This window comes from Macaca fascicularis, chromosome 11 (genome assembly GCF_037993035.2).
Source record: "Macaca fascicularis isolate 582-1 chromosome 11, T2T-MFA8v1.1".
Lineage (NCBI taxonomy): Eukaryota > Metazoa > Chordata > Mammalia > Primates > Cercopithecidae > Macaca > Macaca fascicularis.
This window is the reverse complement of record NC_088385.1, coordinates 18,358,312-18,375,155: the sequence shown is the minus strand read 5'-3', so window position 1 is coordinate 18,375,155 and position 16,844 is coordinate 18,358,312. Positions and strand designations below refer to the sequence as shown.

Genomic DNA, 16,844 nt, shown 5'->3' with positions numbered 1-16,844 from the left:
GATTTTGGAATTCTGGCTCTGCAATTGTGAGAATAAATTTCTGCTGTTTTAAACTACCACAACTGTGGTAATTTGTTATGGCAGCCATAGGAACTAATATGGTCACCCAAACCCAATAGCAGGCTACGTTTTGTTGGCTGTGTTTGAAGCATACGGGTCTTGGAAAGCAAAGCACAAGCATATACATTATATTAGTTGACTTGGGCTGCCATAACAAAACACTAGAGAGTGGTGGTTTAAACAGTAGAGATTTATGTCTCACAGTTCTGGAGGTTGCGAAGTCCAAGATCAAGATGCCAACAAGGTAGATTTCATTCTTAGGCATCTTGTCTTGGCTAATCCTGAGACAGTCAGGTAGGAGGGGGTCCTTGGAGAAATTCCAACTAGCCTGCTGACAGAGGTAGAGCCTTGGGAAGTTCACCATGTTTGCAGTGGGGAAGGAGCCTGGTCTCTCCTCTTCCTGTGTGGAACCTGAGATTCAAGCTGCCGGTGGGAAGTGCTCTAGCAGGGACTCCAGCCTAGTGAGAGTCCCTGTTTCTCCCTTTTCTTCCTTTTCACCCAATAAAACCCTGTTTTACTCACCCTCCAAACAGCCTGTGACCTAAATTTTCATGGCTGTGGGATGGACAAGGACCTCATCTTTAGCTGAACTAAGGAAAAGTCCTGCAACAATCCCACCATGAAGTCCTCACCCTCATGAGCTCATCTCATCCTAATTACTTAGCAAGGGCTCCATCTCCAAATACCATTGCTTTGGGGGTTAGGGATTAAACATAGGAATTTTGGGGGGTCACAAATATTCAGCCCATAATCTGCAACATCATCTTCTGAGGACAGCACAATCTGTATTCTGGTCTTAGGGTTTGTAACAGTGTCAGTTTGCTTTTGGTGTTTGCTTTGGGATAGGTTGGACATCAGAGCCAGATGAACTAGACTACTAGATTACTTGTCTGTAGGCATGGAAAAAGTGAAGAGAAACAATGTGCCAGTGGTGTTGACAGAAGAAGTTCCATGTATAGCAAGTAAATTCTACTACCAGAAATCAAAGGTCACCTCTTGTGAACTGCATGGCCAGTTCTGTAGCTTGTTTTCCTGTTTGTTTGTTTGTTTTTTATCTTTGCAGCCACATGTCTGAACAGAGATGGTGAGGGCCTTTACTAGTATCCTGATCAAACACTAAGTACAGACATTAATAGCAGAATGAGCAACATGTGATATGTCTTCTGGACTCTCACATTTCGGTTATAAAGTCTGGTTCTTCAAAATCTTTCCCATGTGAAACATAAAAAATGAGGAACCTGTTTTAATCCCTGGGTCCCAAGGCTTTTAAAGGAAAGGTGTATATTTTTATCAGAAGGATAATCAATCTTTCTAGCAGATTTAAAATCAGATTCAGAGGGAAGAAGAAATTTATTCAGTAAACACAAATTAGTAACTCATATAGCTTCATGTATGACTTACAGCTGTATTGGTAGTATATGTAAATCCAGACATTGGTTTCAATTTGCAAAATGCTTATAAATGATGTAATTTCTCAATGCAAATGTGATATTTCAATGTCAGCATAAAAATGAATACAAATACTAGGCATTAATATAAACAGAACAAGTAAAAGTTCAGCTGCTGGAATTATCTAGACCAAGGTGATTCGGTCATCTCATACCCTCTTGAATTCTCATTAGAGCTAGGAGCATTTTTTTCCTTAAGCCTCAATTAGCTATCAATATATTTCAAGAAAAATTGAGGGCTGCCATATGAAAGGTCCAGCATACGCCCTGAAATCAGGCATGGGAGCACAATACTTCTATGAAAATCAGCAAGGAAACCCTGACACTGAGGATGTAGGGGGCAGAATGGGACTGAGGACTGGTAATACCTGAAGTCTGTCAAATGAAGAAGGAAGTAAATTGGACCAGTGGGCCACTGCTTGAGCAAATGTTAGTCCCAAATACAGTCTAAGCCTGTGACTTAAAACAGAGCTCTAGAGAGTAAGTTGTATTTTCCCACCAGAACATGTAAACAATGTCAGGACTTACCACCCAATTAATAACATATATGACAAATAATGTCCTAAGATTCACAATAGCAAAGACTTGGAATCAACCCAAATGTCCATCAGTGACAGTGGATTAAGAAAATGTGGCACATATACACCATGGAATACTATGCAGCCATAAAAAAGGATGAGTTTGAGTCCTTTGTAGGGACTTGGATGCAGCTGGAATCCATCATTCTTAGCAAACTATCACAAGAACAGAAAACCAAACACCGCATGTTCTCACTCATAGGTGGGAACTGAACAATGAGATCACTCGGACTCAGGAAGGGGAACATCACACACCGGAGCCTATCATGGGGAGGGGGGAGGGGGGAGGGATTGCATTGGGAGTTATACCTGATGTAAATGACGAGTTGATGGGTGCAGCACAGCAACATGGCACAAGTATACATATGTAACAAACCTGCACGTTATGCACATGTACCCTACAACTTAAAGTATAATAATAATAAATAAATTAAAAAAAAATATATGAAGAGAGCATCATAATAAATAACAATATTAAAGACCTTCAAATCATGGTGTAATGGTTAATTTTATATGTCAACTTGGCCAGGCTATAGTGTCCAGTTGCTTGGCCAAACACTAGTCTGCTGCTGTGAAGGTGTTTTTCTCATATGTGATTAACATTTATATAAGTAGAGTTTGAGGAAGGCTGATTATGCTACGTAATGTGGCTGGGCCTCATCCAGTCAGTTGAAGGCCTGAAGAGAACAGATGGGTCCCACAAGGAGGGAGGAATTCTGCCTCCCCATTGCCCTCAGACTCAAAACTGCAACCTCAACTTTTCCTTGGGTCTCCAGCCTGCCAGCCTGCCATTCAGGTTTCAGACTTGCCAGCCTCCATAACCTCATAAGCCAATACCTTAAAATAGATCTCTCTCTATGTAAATCATATTCATTCTATATAAACATCCCATTGGTTTCTCTGGAGAACCCTGACTAATACACATGGGTTATAAAGCTTGGTTGTAGCCTCATCCCATATTTAACCCATATTTCTCAAACACATTTGGTCTAGGACAGTTCTCCATTGTGCAAGACTGCCCCACTCATTGAAGAACATTTAACGCCCTGTCCCTCTTCCATAAAATACCGTGAGCATCCTCCTCCTAAGCTATTTTAACAACCAAAAACACTCCCACACATTTTCACATTTCCTCTGGGGGCTGACTGGTCCTTGTCCAGTTGGGTACCATTGATCTAGTTCAACTCACCCATTTTATACATAAAGAAACTAAGGTGATGAGAAAATGTACTTAAAAAAAGCAGAACATGATTATTTTTCAACACACGACTTCTGTACAAACTCCAAATAAAACCCCAATATAAAAAAATGAGAAAAAATGGTATTTCATTTACAGTGCTCGACAAAATGTTAACCTCTTGAATCATAAATCAGCTATTAGAAATCAGTAACAAAATGATGAAGATTACAAGGTACATGAAAATAAAAGAAAGAGAGGAAAATGAAGTAACACAAATGACTAATAGTGCTATATGAAGATGATGTAGCTTACTGTTAACAGATGAGAAAGTAATTTCTTTGTAATATTACATTATCAATGATGACAAATGTGGATATCTACTGTTTGTATAGTTTTAGGAAGTGGGGAACACTCAAACACTGGGAAAGCTCACTCTACTTATGGGAAATTTACTCAAAATGCAGATTTTGCATATACTTTGCCTGGGCAGTTTCAATCCATAGGAATTACTCCAACAAAGTAGTTGGATAAATTGAAACTTATACATGAGCATGTTCACTACATAAAAAATCTGTAGGTAATACATCATCCCCCCCAACTCGTTATGTATCAATTGGTTAAGAAAAAAACATGTTTTTAAAAATGTTAATAATTAGTAGCCACACTGTAGTGAGGATTCAGGTTTTTAGATTCCTAGTTTAGCACATTCCTGACTCCCTTATAAATCCTATGAAGTCAGGCTAAATGTATTCATTTATCCATTGAATGTATAGAAGCCCTCAGCATATTATAAATTGAACATTTAGCACATACAATTTATAATTCTGCTTTTCACAGTTTTGTGGTATCTAAAGACAGCATGCTCATCACTTATTGCCTGGTTCTCCCAATACCCTCTCTTTATTGGGAGATAATGCCCTTCTTAGGTTTTGCTACTTGACCACGTGGTGCTAGTTAGAGATTCTGTGCATCTGCCCTCTCTGGCTGCGATTGGTTTGAATGGGCACCATGATACAGCCTTGTCCATCAAAATCCTCCCCTGTTAATTTTCAAACTACAAACAAGAGAGATAATAGTTCCCTTTGGAAACCATGGAAACCAAAGGCTGTGGTGCTCAAAGGTTGTTGTTGGCCCCTTTTCACTATGAAAAAGAGGTTGGGCTGGGCATCGTGGCTGACGGCTGTAATCCCAGCACTTTGGGAGGCCGAGGCAGCTAGATCACAAAGTAAGGAGTTCGATACCAGCCTGGCCAATATGGTAAAACCCTGTCTCTACTAAAAATACAAAAGTTAGCCAGACATGGTAGCGGGGACCTGTAGGCCCAGCTACTCGAGAGGCTGAGGCAGGAGAACTGCTTGAACCCGGGAGGCGGAGCTTGCAGTGAGCCGAGATCGTGCGACTGCACTCCAGCCTGGGCAACAGAGCGAGACTCTGTCTCAAAAAAAAAAAAAAAAAAAAAAAAAAAGAAAAGAAAAAGAGCTCGGTGTTCAGTGAAACAAAGTGAAACCAAGGCAGAGAGAGAAATAGAGGGGCCTCTGCAGGGCTCTAGTCCCTGGCTCCAGTCATCCCTGAAACTGTGCTGCTTCCCTCTCCGTGGTTTAACTACTCAACCCTTTCTTTGATTGTGTGAGATACCTTAGTATCCTTTGAATAAACCCCCTTTCCTTTAGTCTAAACTAGTTTGTGCTATGTTTTTGTCACTCACAACTAAAAGAATATGTTTACTGGAAAATGACTTGTTGAATTTTTTATAATCATACAATTCAGAAACAGTGATAGTTACACTTGGGTTTCAAGACATAAACTGTGAGTTGCCAGCGGAGGTAATGATCCTAGCTGTGCCACCAAGGGCATGCAGGAATTAAGAAAATGTGACTTTAATAAGGTTAAAAGTGTAGCTACACCATAATTTCTATCACCATTGTCAGAATCATCTAGCTATTTATTTTCTCAGGTTTGCCTCATGTTTGCTTAGAAAAAAATTCCTCCTTTCCTTGATATACTTTCTGAAATGCCATCCTCATCATTCATTTCCAATTCAAATTGAACGTCTTTGAGTATAGCATTTGGTGTAGCATCTATAATTTCCTATGCACCTGCGTGCAATGGATAAGTGAGCAGCCTCTGTGTAGAATTTTTCAGGACACAGGTGGTAGTTTGGGGTCTTTGTATTTGGTGATGTATAAGATTCTTCTCATCCTCAAATTCACCATTAGTGTCTCCACACTAGGACCATGATGCTTTTTGCAGACTACAGCTGTCCTTGGCTGATAAGTGGAAAGGAGAAATGATTTTTAAAAATGAAGAAAAAGCAGCTACCTTCGTAGAAAAGAGCACTTAAAAGGCTTTATAAAAAAAACAAAAAAACTGAAGAATTTGGCCGGGCGCGGTGGCTCAAGCCTGTAATCCCAGCACTTTGGGAGGCCGAGACGTGCGGATCACGAGGTCAGGAGATCGAAACCATCCTGGCTAACACGGTGAAACCCCGTCTCTATTAAGAAATACAAAAAACTAGCCGGGCGAGGTGGCGGGCGCCTGTAGTCCCAGCTACTCGGGAGGCTGAGGCCGGAGAATGGCGTGAACCCGGGAGGCGGAGCTTGCAGTGAGCTGAGATCCGGCCACTGCACTCCAGCCTGGGCGACAGAGCGAGACTCCGTCTCAAAAAAAAAAAAAAAAAAAAAAAAAAAACTGAAGAATTTAGAAAAATCACTTTATCTTCCCCTTTTCCCTGAATCACTGAACACTCAAGCCATGCTATAGAAACCTGAAGGATGGGAGGCCATTTAGACTGTTATGAGCTATAAAATTTGTGGAAAGAAAAAGTGAGAACTAATTATCTTCCCCCACACTGCTGAGATCTTAGACTCACTTCCATCTCTTCTGACACATGGTTTTAGATCCAAAGAAATATGTGTCCTTCAGAAAAAAAAGAGATGTTGGCAATCTTTTTCTTAACACAAATCATGTGTAAATTTATCTTCCCAATTTGTCCAAGGAAAGAAAATAAAACTGCACAAAAATTATTAAGTAGAATGCCAGGAGTCCTATAGTTTGAAAGGCCCCACTCCAGGATGTTATACGCCCAGGACACAAAGGGGGTCAGTTTTATCCACGATCCGCCCCTACTGTGGCCTAAGAAGCATGAGAAACTCTATAAATCCCCTGAAAGGGAAATTCTGCCTCAGGCTTCATGCCTCAGCTTGCATTTTTCTTCTTGTACTCTCGATTTCCCTGGTTTTCAATGATGACTTCTACTATACCTATGTTTGCCACCTTAGTACCTGCACCTATTCTCTTCTTCCCCTCATTTGTGCCACCTGAGGCCTTGCCCAGTAAGCAAGGATTGACAGCCCTTGCTCTGAGCCAGCAGATCAGCACCCCCCGCCCCCCCATCCCCCCTCCCCACCCCCCGCCCGGGCCAACGCCCTTTTTGTTATGCAAACACATCACAAGCACTGCCAGTGAGCAGGGACTTGATCCCAACACAAAACCCACAATTCCCAGGCCCTTTCCATTACAGAAGGTAGAAAATGCCTTAACCAACTCACCTCAAACTGAAGAGAAAATTTATAGTCAGAGTCTTTGGCCATATCCTTAATATAGGCATCAAAGTCATCCAGTTGAACCGGGCTTTGCCAAACACAAAGAAATATATATACAATTTAAAATTCTTGCTGATAGGTATAATATATTGTTTAATATCATACTTCTTAATTTTCTTGGAGAAAATAGAAGTTTTACTTCTCTAAGGTTAGCACTTACCTTTTTATTATTTTTTTCTTTTTTATAGTTCAAGTTACCAATCCTTAATATATTGCAATTGAAAAGAAGGGCATATATATCCAGCTTCCTTGAGAGGAGAAATCTCTAGATTTTCACTTGACTCTTACTCTAGCAGTACAGTACTATATACATGCATATTCATATAAACATCCCCATATATGTTGCCTCTAGAAAACTCTGGCATATGGAAAATAACAAAGGAATAGATTTCAAAGACCTGTTTCAATTATGGTTTTGCTTTATTGACTGTGTTATCCTAGAGAATCACCTAACTCTTTCAGAGTCAATGTTCTTATCCATAAAATACAATAGTTATAGCTACGAGGTTGACATACGGTATATAAAGAACTTTGTAAGTTTCAACAGCTTTACAAGTATAAGGAATTGTGCTGCTAGCTACAGTCTCTCCAAAGCAGAGGCAGGATCAGTGGGATGAAACTTTTGTCCAGAAAGCTCCCAGGGTCTCACTGGAGTGTCATCTTTAGAGGCTTGCATATCTAGATTCAATCAAGTAACACATCTGAGCTTATGTTTCTGCATCTGCAGCAGCAGTTCTCACTTCGTTTTTTTTAGAATAAGAATCCAATTTTATCTCCTGTAGTTTTCTATAGCTGCTTATCTCCTCTAGAGCCTACCTAAACCAATTTGCTCTCTAAAGTAGCTCTCTGCTTCTGCAGAATGCCACATTCTGTCATCTAACTCAAGCTTTTCCACTTTGGCAGGGTCCTTATAGTTGACCCTTCCCTTGGTCTTGTGGCATGTTACTCAGCCTATATCATCTAACTGTGGTCTTTTTTGTTTTGTTTTGAGACAGAGTCTTGCTCTGTCACCCAAACTGGAGTGTAGTGGCACTATTTAGGCTCACTGCAACTTCTGCCTCCTGGGTTCAAGCGATTCTCCTGCCTCAGCCTCCTGAGTAGCTGGGACTACAGGCAGGTGCCACCACGCCTGGCTAATTTTTGTATTTTTAGTAGAGATTTGGTTTCACCATGTTGTCCAGGGTGGTGTTGAACTCCTGACTTCAAGTGATCCACCTGCCTCGGCCTCCCGAAGTGCTGGGATTACAGGTATGAGCCACTGTGCCCGGCCTAACTGTGGTCTTATGTCCAATTAGCAAATACATAGTATTTAATAATGCTCATTTAAAGTTGTTGATTAGCTAATCTGATGAATTCATTTATGTTAATATTTTAGTATATTTTAGAGGGCATTATATCTTCCAGAGAATACTTTAAACTGAAATGTTTTTACATAATAATAATAATAACTCATTTATAAAACATGCTACACTTCATAAATATTCACATGCGTTATCTTGCTTAATCGATCCCTGAGGTAGGAACAGACAACATTAGCTCCAAGCTCCAGCTGAGAGAGCCATGGCTAAGAGAGTTAAATGAGTAGCCCAACATCACATGTCTACTAAGCAGTAGAATTCTCACTGGAATCCAGGGAGAGTAAGTCCTAGTTCAAAACTTGTCCCACTTCAAACTTGTTATCCTTCCAAAATAATGGGCTAAAGTTGGGACTCCTCTCCTGGAATGAACTCCCTTAAAATGGCAATCTCTGGCTGGTGTCTTTGGGCTGTGTATTGGCCTTAAAGTTGGATTTAACAACTCTGGCTTTCATCTTGTTACTAGGAAAATGGGCACATGTACACTGAAGGCAAACCAGACAAAGTATTTATGGGTTAAAAGAAGTAAAAGCAAGAAGCAGAGGGAAAAAGAGAGAGAGAGGAAGGAATAGCAAGCAGAAGAATGGACATAAGGGAGAACGAGAATGACCAGGAGAAGAAAAAGAAAGCTGGAAGGGAGCAAAGACCAAAAGGACAAATACCTACAGAGGAGAAAGAAAAAGAGGAGGTGAAGGAAAGGAAGGATGGAATGAAGACAAATGGAGACAGAAAATGGGAACCAGGGGGACACGGTAGTGGTGGGGCATTTGGAGTGAAAGAAAAATGGTAGAGAAGGCAAATAAAAAGGTGAGAGGAAAGCCTCTCAAGAACTGTCTTCTAGAGAAGGAGAGAGGACTCAAAGGAAAATGAGAGGGGGAAGGCGGAAGCTGAATTGATGTGAGTTGTTTTTGCATGTGGGTATGTGCTACCACTCCTAATCTCTACCATATCTTTTGTCTGGGTCTTGCTTCTCCTTCTTTTCTTTGCCTGGGTCTTGGGAGGAGCAAGCCTTGATAGTCTCTCCTTTTTGTCCAAGGACACTATCTTCAAAATGCTCTAGACTCTGCCTCTTTAGCTCACCTGCCAACCCAACTAATAGTTTTTGGTAACAAAGTCTTTCTGTTTCTGTGAAATCATCCCTCCCAGTTGACGGTACCCTCTCCTCTATTCAGTCTGGTCTTATCTCTCCTACATCAGTTGGTATGAGCCAATGGAATGTGTGCTGCTTTGAAATTGACTTAGAGACTGGACACGGTGACTCATGCCTGTAATCCCAGCACTTTGGGAGACTGAGGAGGGTGGATCACATGAGGTCAGGAGTTCTAGACCAGCCTGACCAATATGGTGAAATTTCATCTCTCCTGAAAATACAAAAATTAGCCAGGCATGGTGGCATGTGCCTGTAGTACCAGCTACTCGGGAGGCTGAGGCAGGAGAATCACTTGAACCCGGGAGATGGAGGTCGCAGTGAGCCAAGATTGTGCCACTGCACTCCAGCCTGGGTGACAGAGCGAGGCTTCATCTCAAAAAAATACAATAAAATAAATTTAAAAATAAAAATAAATTTAAAAAAATGAAATTGACTTAGAAAAAATTATTCTGTTTTCATATATGCCATAAAATTATATGCCACTCAAGACTGACTAGAAACATTTTTACGTCAACTTTTCTTTTGGATTATGTCATGGATTACTCATGATTTCTTTCCATAAACATAGATGCCACAGACCTGGCTGGACCCCTAATTGCCTTCTTGTACTAATTCACCAGTGTTCTATATAGGCAGGTATCAAGAACAAACTCTATATAAAGGAAAGTTCCACTCTTCACAGGTAGAAATATAACTAAGAAAAGGCATGGAGGTGATAATCTAATAGGCTTTTGAAATCAACTGGGGGTTAATTTTCACTCACCACAATCGTAATTCTTCTGATTCAATGGTTTAATAGATAAGGAAAACCACAGGCTAGGTTAATTATCTTCTCTATTTATTATACAGGTTTCTTGAGACAGCATTATCAAAGTATTTATTATAATATCAAATAGAGTAAAAGCCTTTTCCTGCAATAAACACAGAATTTCAAAATACTAACAGGATTTTTGAAACTCTTTGATGTAGTTAAATATTAGGTTTTCATATACTGTATTTAGAATACCATATTTCCTCCTCCAAGACTTTAAAAATTACTAATGATCCACTCTCTCAGATTTGAAATGATAAACATTATCCTTATTTCTGATGTGATTTCTGTGATACACTTTTCTAGTGGCCACTGCCACTCAGGCATAAACGACCGATACATTACTGTGCTTAGCTATCATAATATGCATTTGCCTCTTTCTTAAGCATCTCTTCTATTTGAAGACAAACAATCTTTAATTGGAACATTAAGATTACTATAACAAACATCTTTTTAAATGACATAGTAAGAAAAACTTACTTTGTCAGTTTCCTCTTCTTTAAACCATTTTTACTCCTAATAATTAAAAAAGAAAAGACAAATTTATCTGGGCAAAAGAACTGATTAACATAATAATTAAACTTGAAGAGCTTTAAATAATTACATCAGGTACCTCAGTTTTATTTAATTTTCATGAAACACACATCAGGTTTGTTTAATTACTTTTCCTTTCATGAGAAGATAATAATAATTTCAGATTCATTTTTTAAAACTCTACTAGATTGCATGAACATATCTGCACTTTATACTTTCCATTTGCCAAGAACTGAGTTCTAGAAATGAAATTTTTAACTGCTGTCAATTAAGTTGCTAGAGCAGTTTGTAAATGTCTAGAAGTATTTATCTACCACCTGCACACTCCAGTTTCTACAGTCAGGAAGGAAGAATTGGGGAATGAAATGGAGAACTAATAAAGAGAGGGTGGAATGTTGTTTTCTTAGTTAAAGACTAAAATAACTTTTTCTGACATTTTTCTTTGGGGATGTGAATGTGTGCTGTCAGTGTGGTCATGTATCTTATACAATTCTACTATGGCATTGTTTTTATTTCATCTTGAACTAATGTTTAAGCTATCTGAAGAACTGGACCTATTCCTGCTTGCTCTTCATCATTACTAGTCTATAAGATGAAACACAAGAAATGCTAATGCATGCTTTAGTTAGTTGTATTTGTTTGGGGGATAATTACGGTAATGGTTTTCACTCAACCAAGTAAGATAACTCACCTAAGTTATCTAAAGCTAACAGTATCTATCGAAGCACTTTGTGATTTTATTCTTATTGTCTTCTATAAATAATAAATGTTGAAACATGATTGATTGTATGAATGACATTATAGCAAACTTTTTGTAAGTAATTCTCAGAGGTCTTCACATAATTTTGATGGAAGCACCCGCTTTTCAGAAAATAAACAGTCTATAGTAAATAACCAGTTGTAATCTTAGTACTTTAATGTGTCCAAATATTTATTTATATTTACAATTATGAATGTTTGGATATCTCCACTTCCTGAAAGCTTTTAGCAGGATGAAGCACTACTTTGTGCTTTCACAGCACTTTGCAAACGGAGAGTTTCTCACATTGTGTGACTGTTAGTTGCAGGTACACACCTTGCTACACTCACTTTATCACTTCCCCCCAGGGCTGAGCATCGTTAATGAAACACATAGTGGGTGGTCAATAAACGCTTATTCAGTTGAACTGAAACAAAATATCTCTGCCATGTTACCCTCAGAATTTCACTTAATGATTCCTTTAACAATTGAGTACTAGACTTGGGCTTGTGATGTTCTGATTGAAAAGATGGGACTTGTGGATGAAGAGAAAGTAATGCAGGTCAGGAAATGTAGCAACACATCCACTAAGGCAAGTGGTGTTTGTGGTTTTCAGGTAGCTTTAATTTCCTCCCACTTCTAAGTGAAAACAATCCATTCAATGGTTCCTGTTCTATTTTTTCCTCCCTCATCCTCTTTATCTTCCATACCTGACATTTAGAGGGAAAAATCAGTCCAGTTTTTACTCTGCCTCTCCCTGATCCCCTCAAAAAACACTGTCATGTTGGACATAGCTGTATATTATAGACGTTTGGGAACCTAAGGGAATATTTATTGATAGTGTTTTTTATTCAGCCCCGTGATGGTAATTTAGTTAGTTTTAGGAATTCCATATTTACTTCTTGTAGTAAGTGCCAATTACATTAGTGCTTTCGGAAAGCAGAATGTCAGCGGAGATGACTAACAGCTCTGGTAAAGTCAGGAGGCTGCCAACATATTTTGTGATCAGGAGTGAACAAAAAAATACTTTCCTATCCAAACAGGCTTTAAAGGAAACTAGGAAGTAACAAATGTATGTAAGAGGGTAACACTGAATAAATTCAGTGCTGAAATATTAAGCTGCTACTACTCGGCAGTTGTGTACTGTGTAGAAACTTGATTCATAGAGGAGAGACACATTTTTTTCTTTCAATCGCATTCATTATTGAATGAACTTTCAATATAATGTATAATTATACTACGTTTTGTATGACATATCATATACTTATTGGCATAAGTAATCATGATTTGTATACAATTTGCATTGTTCTATTTAGATCTTGCTGATTCCAAAGAGTTTCTGTATCCTAAGGCTGTGGAACATGACAGGATTGAATTATGAAACTCCACAGCAACACCGATCAAATGTTCCTATATTTTCAGTTGCTGTGCTAATTCCACGACTAAAACAAGATAAAACCAGGGGAAAATTCATGCAGATTAAGACTTTGCTAGCAATTTTAACTTAAGCACATTCTGGAAGGAGCCAATATGTGCACATGTTACAGTGACGATTTTGTGCGACATGTAGGGTATCGCCTTTTCATTGCAAAAGATTTTCCAAATCAATAAATAACCCCCATCAGACATTCATACAGCATATATGCATAGACGATTGTGCACTTGTAATTTTTTCTCTTTCACTTATATTAGGAAGGTTCAAAATCCTAATGACTTCAAAAGTTAAGATACATTCTGCATAAGTTAGTCATGGTTATGACAGTCTTGGAAAGCCATCCACACTGCAATTCATTCCAAAAAAGCAATAGCAAGGACATGGGATTTATAATGGTTGAAATAAGACAAAACAAAACTCTAAAAGTCTCCAATTTTGTAAGTGCTGCTTACTCTTTGATGAGGTAAGCAGAAACCATCCCCAAATCTTAAAAAGAACTTTAGGATTATATCATTCTTCAAATAGAACATGCAATCACCATGAGTAAAGCTGAGCATTTTCAACTAAATGCCACTTATTGCTTAAAATGCCAACTGCTTAGGATTGAGAACAAGCAGATGAATACCTGAGTAAAGCATGAGGGTCGTTATGGCAGTTTAAAAAAAAAAGGATTTAACACTAAATCTAGATATAGCTAGTTTGACTTAGATGATTTCTTTCAATAGGAAACACTCTAAGTTATGAAAGTCAGAAATCCTTGCAGAACACAATCCTGAGACTAACCTAACTGGGCACTGGTGCTCCACACTGATTCTGTTACCACCCCAGGAAAAGATTCGAGCAACACTATGAGAGAGAGAAAGAGTTTTTTTGATTTCCAAACAAACCACTAGTGACATCAAATGGGTTTTAGAAAATCAACAGGAATATATATATTTCCAAGAAATCGACAGTTTAGAAAGGAAGTTGGACAGTGTATTAGGCAGTGTGCATCAGGGGAGATGGCTCTGTTATTAACAGCTGTTGTTAATAGGGTAGGTGAAATCTGAAGACAAACACATCATTAGGAGGATTAAAAATGACTCTTTAGCCAATGAAAGCAGGGGAAAATAACCACAAGTTATTAGATGAAGCCAACAGGGAACTGGAGTGGTTGTGTGAGTAGAAGCTGTATTTCAATGAGCAGGGAATATGAATTTCACGTCTTTTGTATCTGGCATTGTACAAAAGGGCTGAGAACATAGTTTATATCCAGTATGCTTTCACTAGTTGGTATGTGTGAAATTTACTAAAGTGACAGAAAGCATGGAGCTCTATGTTTTACCTTCTCTTCTCACCTGGAGACAACCATTTACAGTTTCAAGGTGATTCTTCTAAAAATTCCTGAACGGTATTTTCTCCCCATAAGTTGGATTTCATGCTATTTGATTGGTACTATAAATAGCAGACCTTGTGAGGGTTGCTGAAATTTGAAGATATGTTCATCAACGAGACCTATTAAGGAATACCTGCTTATTAGCACACGCCTACCTTACAGAAGCTTAAAAATGAGCTGTGAAAAAGGAGAAAGTCTCAGAGAATTAAGCAAGGAAATGATCTATGCATCTTTCTTTCATTTTATTTGCAATCTGGGATACTTTATGGGTATTTGCTATCAGTATTTTAACAATAGGCACACTATTTGAGGATGATTAGTAGATGTTCAGTTAAAAGTAAATGTATATTTTGAAGGTCGAAATGGAATTTGTGTGTGCTATTCATACCTGAAAACTATTTGATGTCAAATACTGAAAATATAGAGTTGACTGTGCTGAAGCCCTGTACTAAAAACCATAATAAAAACGAACTTAGAATAACAGTGAATGGGTCCTCAGCATCTAGCACATTCCTTTGACTTAATTACTTATACATCATGTCTACTTTGTTTCAAAAGCTTTCCTCTAGTCTCTTTTTTTTAAAGAAGATATGAATTCTGGAATTAACAATCTCTATTTTGAGGAAATCCTTTTTTATGTTTCTTCCAGTGCAACTTGAAATCCTAAATTCTGCCAGCCGTATTTATTCTGTCCTTGGAGGAGCTGAAGAATATTTGGTCAATTGTCTTTTTGAATAAATAAATGCTCCAGATTGCTCATACCCACACCACCACCCCATAAGCTATTTTTTTTCCAGTCTATGAGATATTTTTATTGTTTTCTTCTGAGACCTTTTAAAGTTGTCCACATTTATGGATCTGTCTATACATAATTTAGTACCTAAACACTAGGTATTAATATTTAAGGACAATGACTTTTTTTTGTCAGTTCCCTGGGAAACCGCTACCTTTTATCTTATAGCACAGGAGAAGAAATAGTTCTTGATTCTTAAGTCTCAGAATTAAAGGTTACTATTATTATTACCTATTAAAAAGTCAAAAGGAACACTTCAAGATTTGATCATTAAAATGATCTAGAAATTAAAGAAAATAAGAAATTAAAGGAGTCTGCTCTTTACAGAGGAAAGAACAGATTTCAGAGAGACCTGAGTTTGGAACCTGGATTTTGTACATAGTGGAATGTGCTATTAAGACAGTTAATCTCCTTAAGCCTCCATTTCCACATTTCTAAAATGGGACTAAAATACTCTCTGCAGGATTGTGGGGGAGAATGAAATAAGATAATCATACAAAGAGGCTTGCATATAGTCAGCTGTTTCCTAGTCACTGAGTTAGCATTATTATAAAAACAAGGAGGCCTCAGATACAGAGAACTGTATAGACTCTGATTTCTCCTTCTTAATGCATTTCTACCTTCTTGGAAATTTGGAGCTCTCTAATGGATGAAGATGATAATGGAAAATGGAAAGCATTATTTGCAAAGATGAGAGGCCAATGGATTAACTCAATGAAGAAGCAAATAACTAGTATTAAACGGGAAAATAGGCTTGCCAAGAACATCAAGGAAAAAAATTTAACAGAAAACCTTATAGTTAACATCCTTATACCGTTAACTGCTTTAATTCACTTCAATACATGATTAATAACTTTAGATGTTATTGAACATACAAAATAGTTAAAAAGAAACTTTCCTTTTTGTTTACTTCTTGAAAGCTGACTTTTAAAGAGTTTGTGTTAAACAGTAAAAAAAAAAAAAAAAAATCACTTACCAAGGATTAATATAAAATGCCAAAAGATAATCAGTCCAAAGACATGAGGGTAGCAGGGTTAAGAAAGCAAATATACTCCTACGCCTGTGTGCATTAATAGATAACAGATGGAAAGATGAAAAAGTTGCAAGAGTTAGTAATATAAACTGTGAATAGATATAAGTAAATTACCTACTGGGATTAATTAATATGACAAGCACCTTAATTATAATTAAATATTAATCCATTTTGTAAAATATAAATATGAGGGCTTAAATGCTACAATATTGACAAAATCAGTTTTTATTCACACATGACCTTATTGTAATTGGATATATTTCTTTCAACTTATTTTGTGTCAATTAGTCTGCTACCAGGTGATTACATTTTGCATTCAGTCAAATGAAGCACTTAAATGCCTCATTAATTATCTTGAGGCTTATCCTTGCATATTATTCTTCCTATGCTTAAGCCTATTTTAAGAAACCTCTATAACATCATTTGACAGCTAAACAGCAGCTTGTGTGAGAAAATAAAAACGGTCACTTTAGGCTGAGCACGGTGGCTCACGCCTGTAATCCCAGCACTTTGGGAGGCTGAGGTGGGCGGATCATGAGGTCAGGAGGTCGAGACCATCCTTGCTAACACGATGAAACTCCGTCTCTACCAAAAAAATACAAAAAATTAGCTGGGCGTGGCAGTGGGCGCCTGTACTCCCAGCTACTCGGGAGGCTGAGGCAGGAGAACGGCGTAAACCCGGGAGGCGGAGCTTGCAGTGAGCCGAGATCGTGCCACTGCACTCCAGCCTGGGCGACAGAGAGAGACTCCA

At 38.3% G+C, this 16,844-nt stretch overlaps 1 protein-coding gene across 2 annotated transcripts in view; it reads right to left on the bottom strand.

The window, feature by feature from the left end:
• Positions 1-16,844, bottom strand: part of PTPRO (protein tyrosine phosphatase receptor type O) — a 278,715-nt gene that overhangs the window by 21,838 nt on the left and 240,033 nt on the right. The window contains exons 17-19 of one of the 2 annotated variants that reach the window (XM_005570243.5): positions 16,037-16,120; positions 10,665-10,700; positions 6,815-6,896 (exon numbers count right to left, since the gene is read on the bottom strand). In XM_005570243.5, the coding sequence (XP_005570300.3) occupies positions 6,815-6,896; positions 10,665-10,700; positions 16,037-16,120 (202 nt within the window). The remainder of the gene's footprint in view (positions 1-6,814; positions 6,897-10,664; positions 10,701-16,036; positions 16,121-16,844) is intronic. The other variant, XM_005570244.5, reaches the window with a different exon arrangement.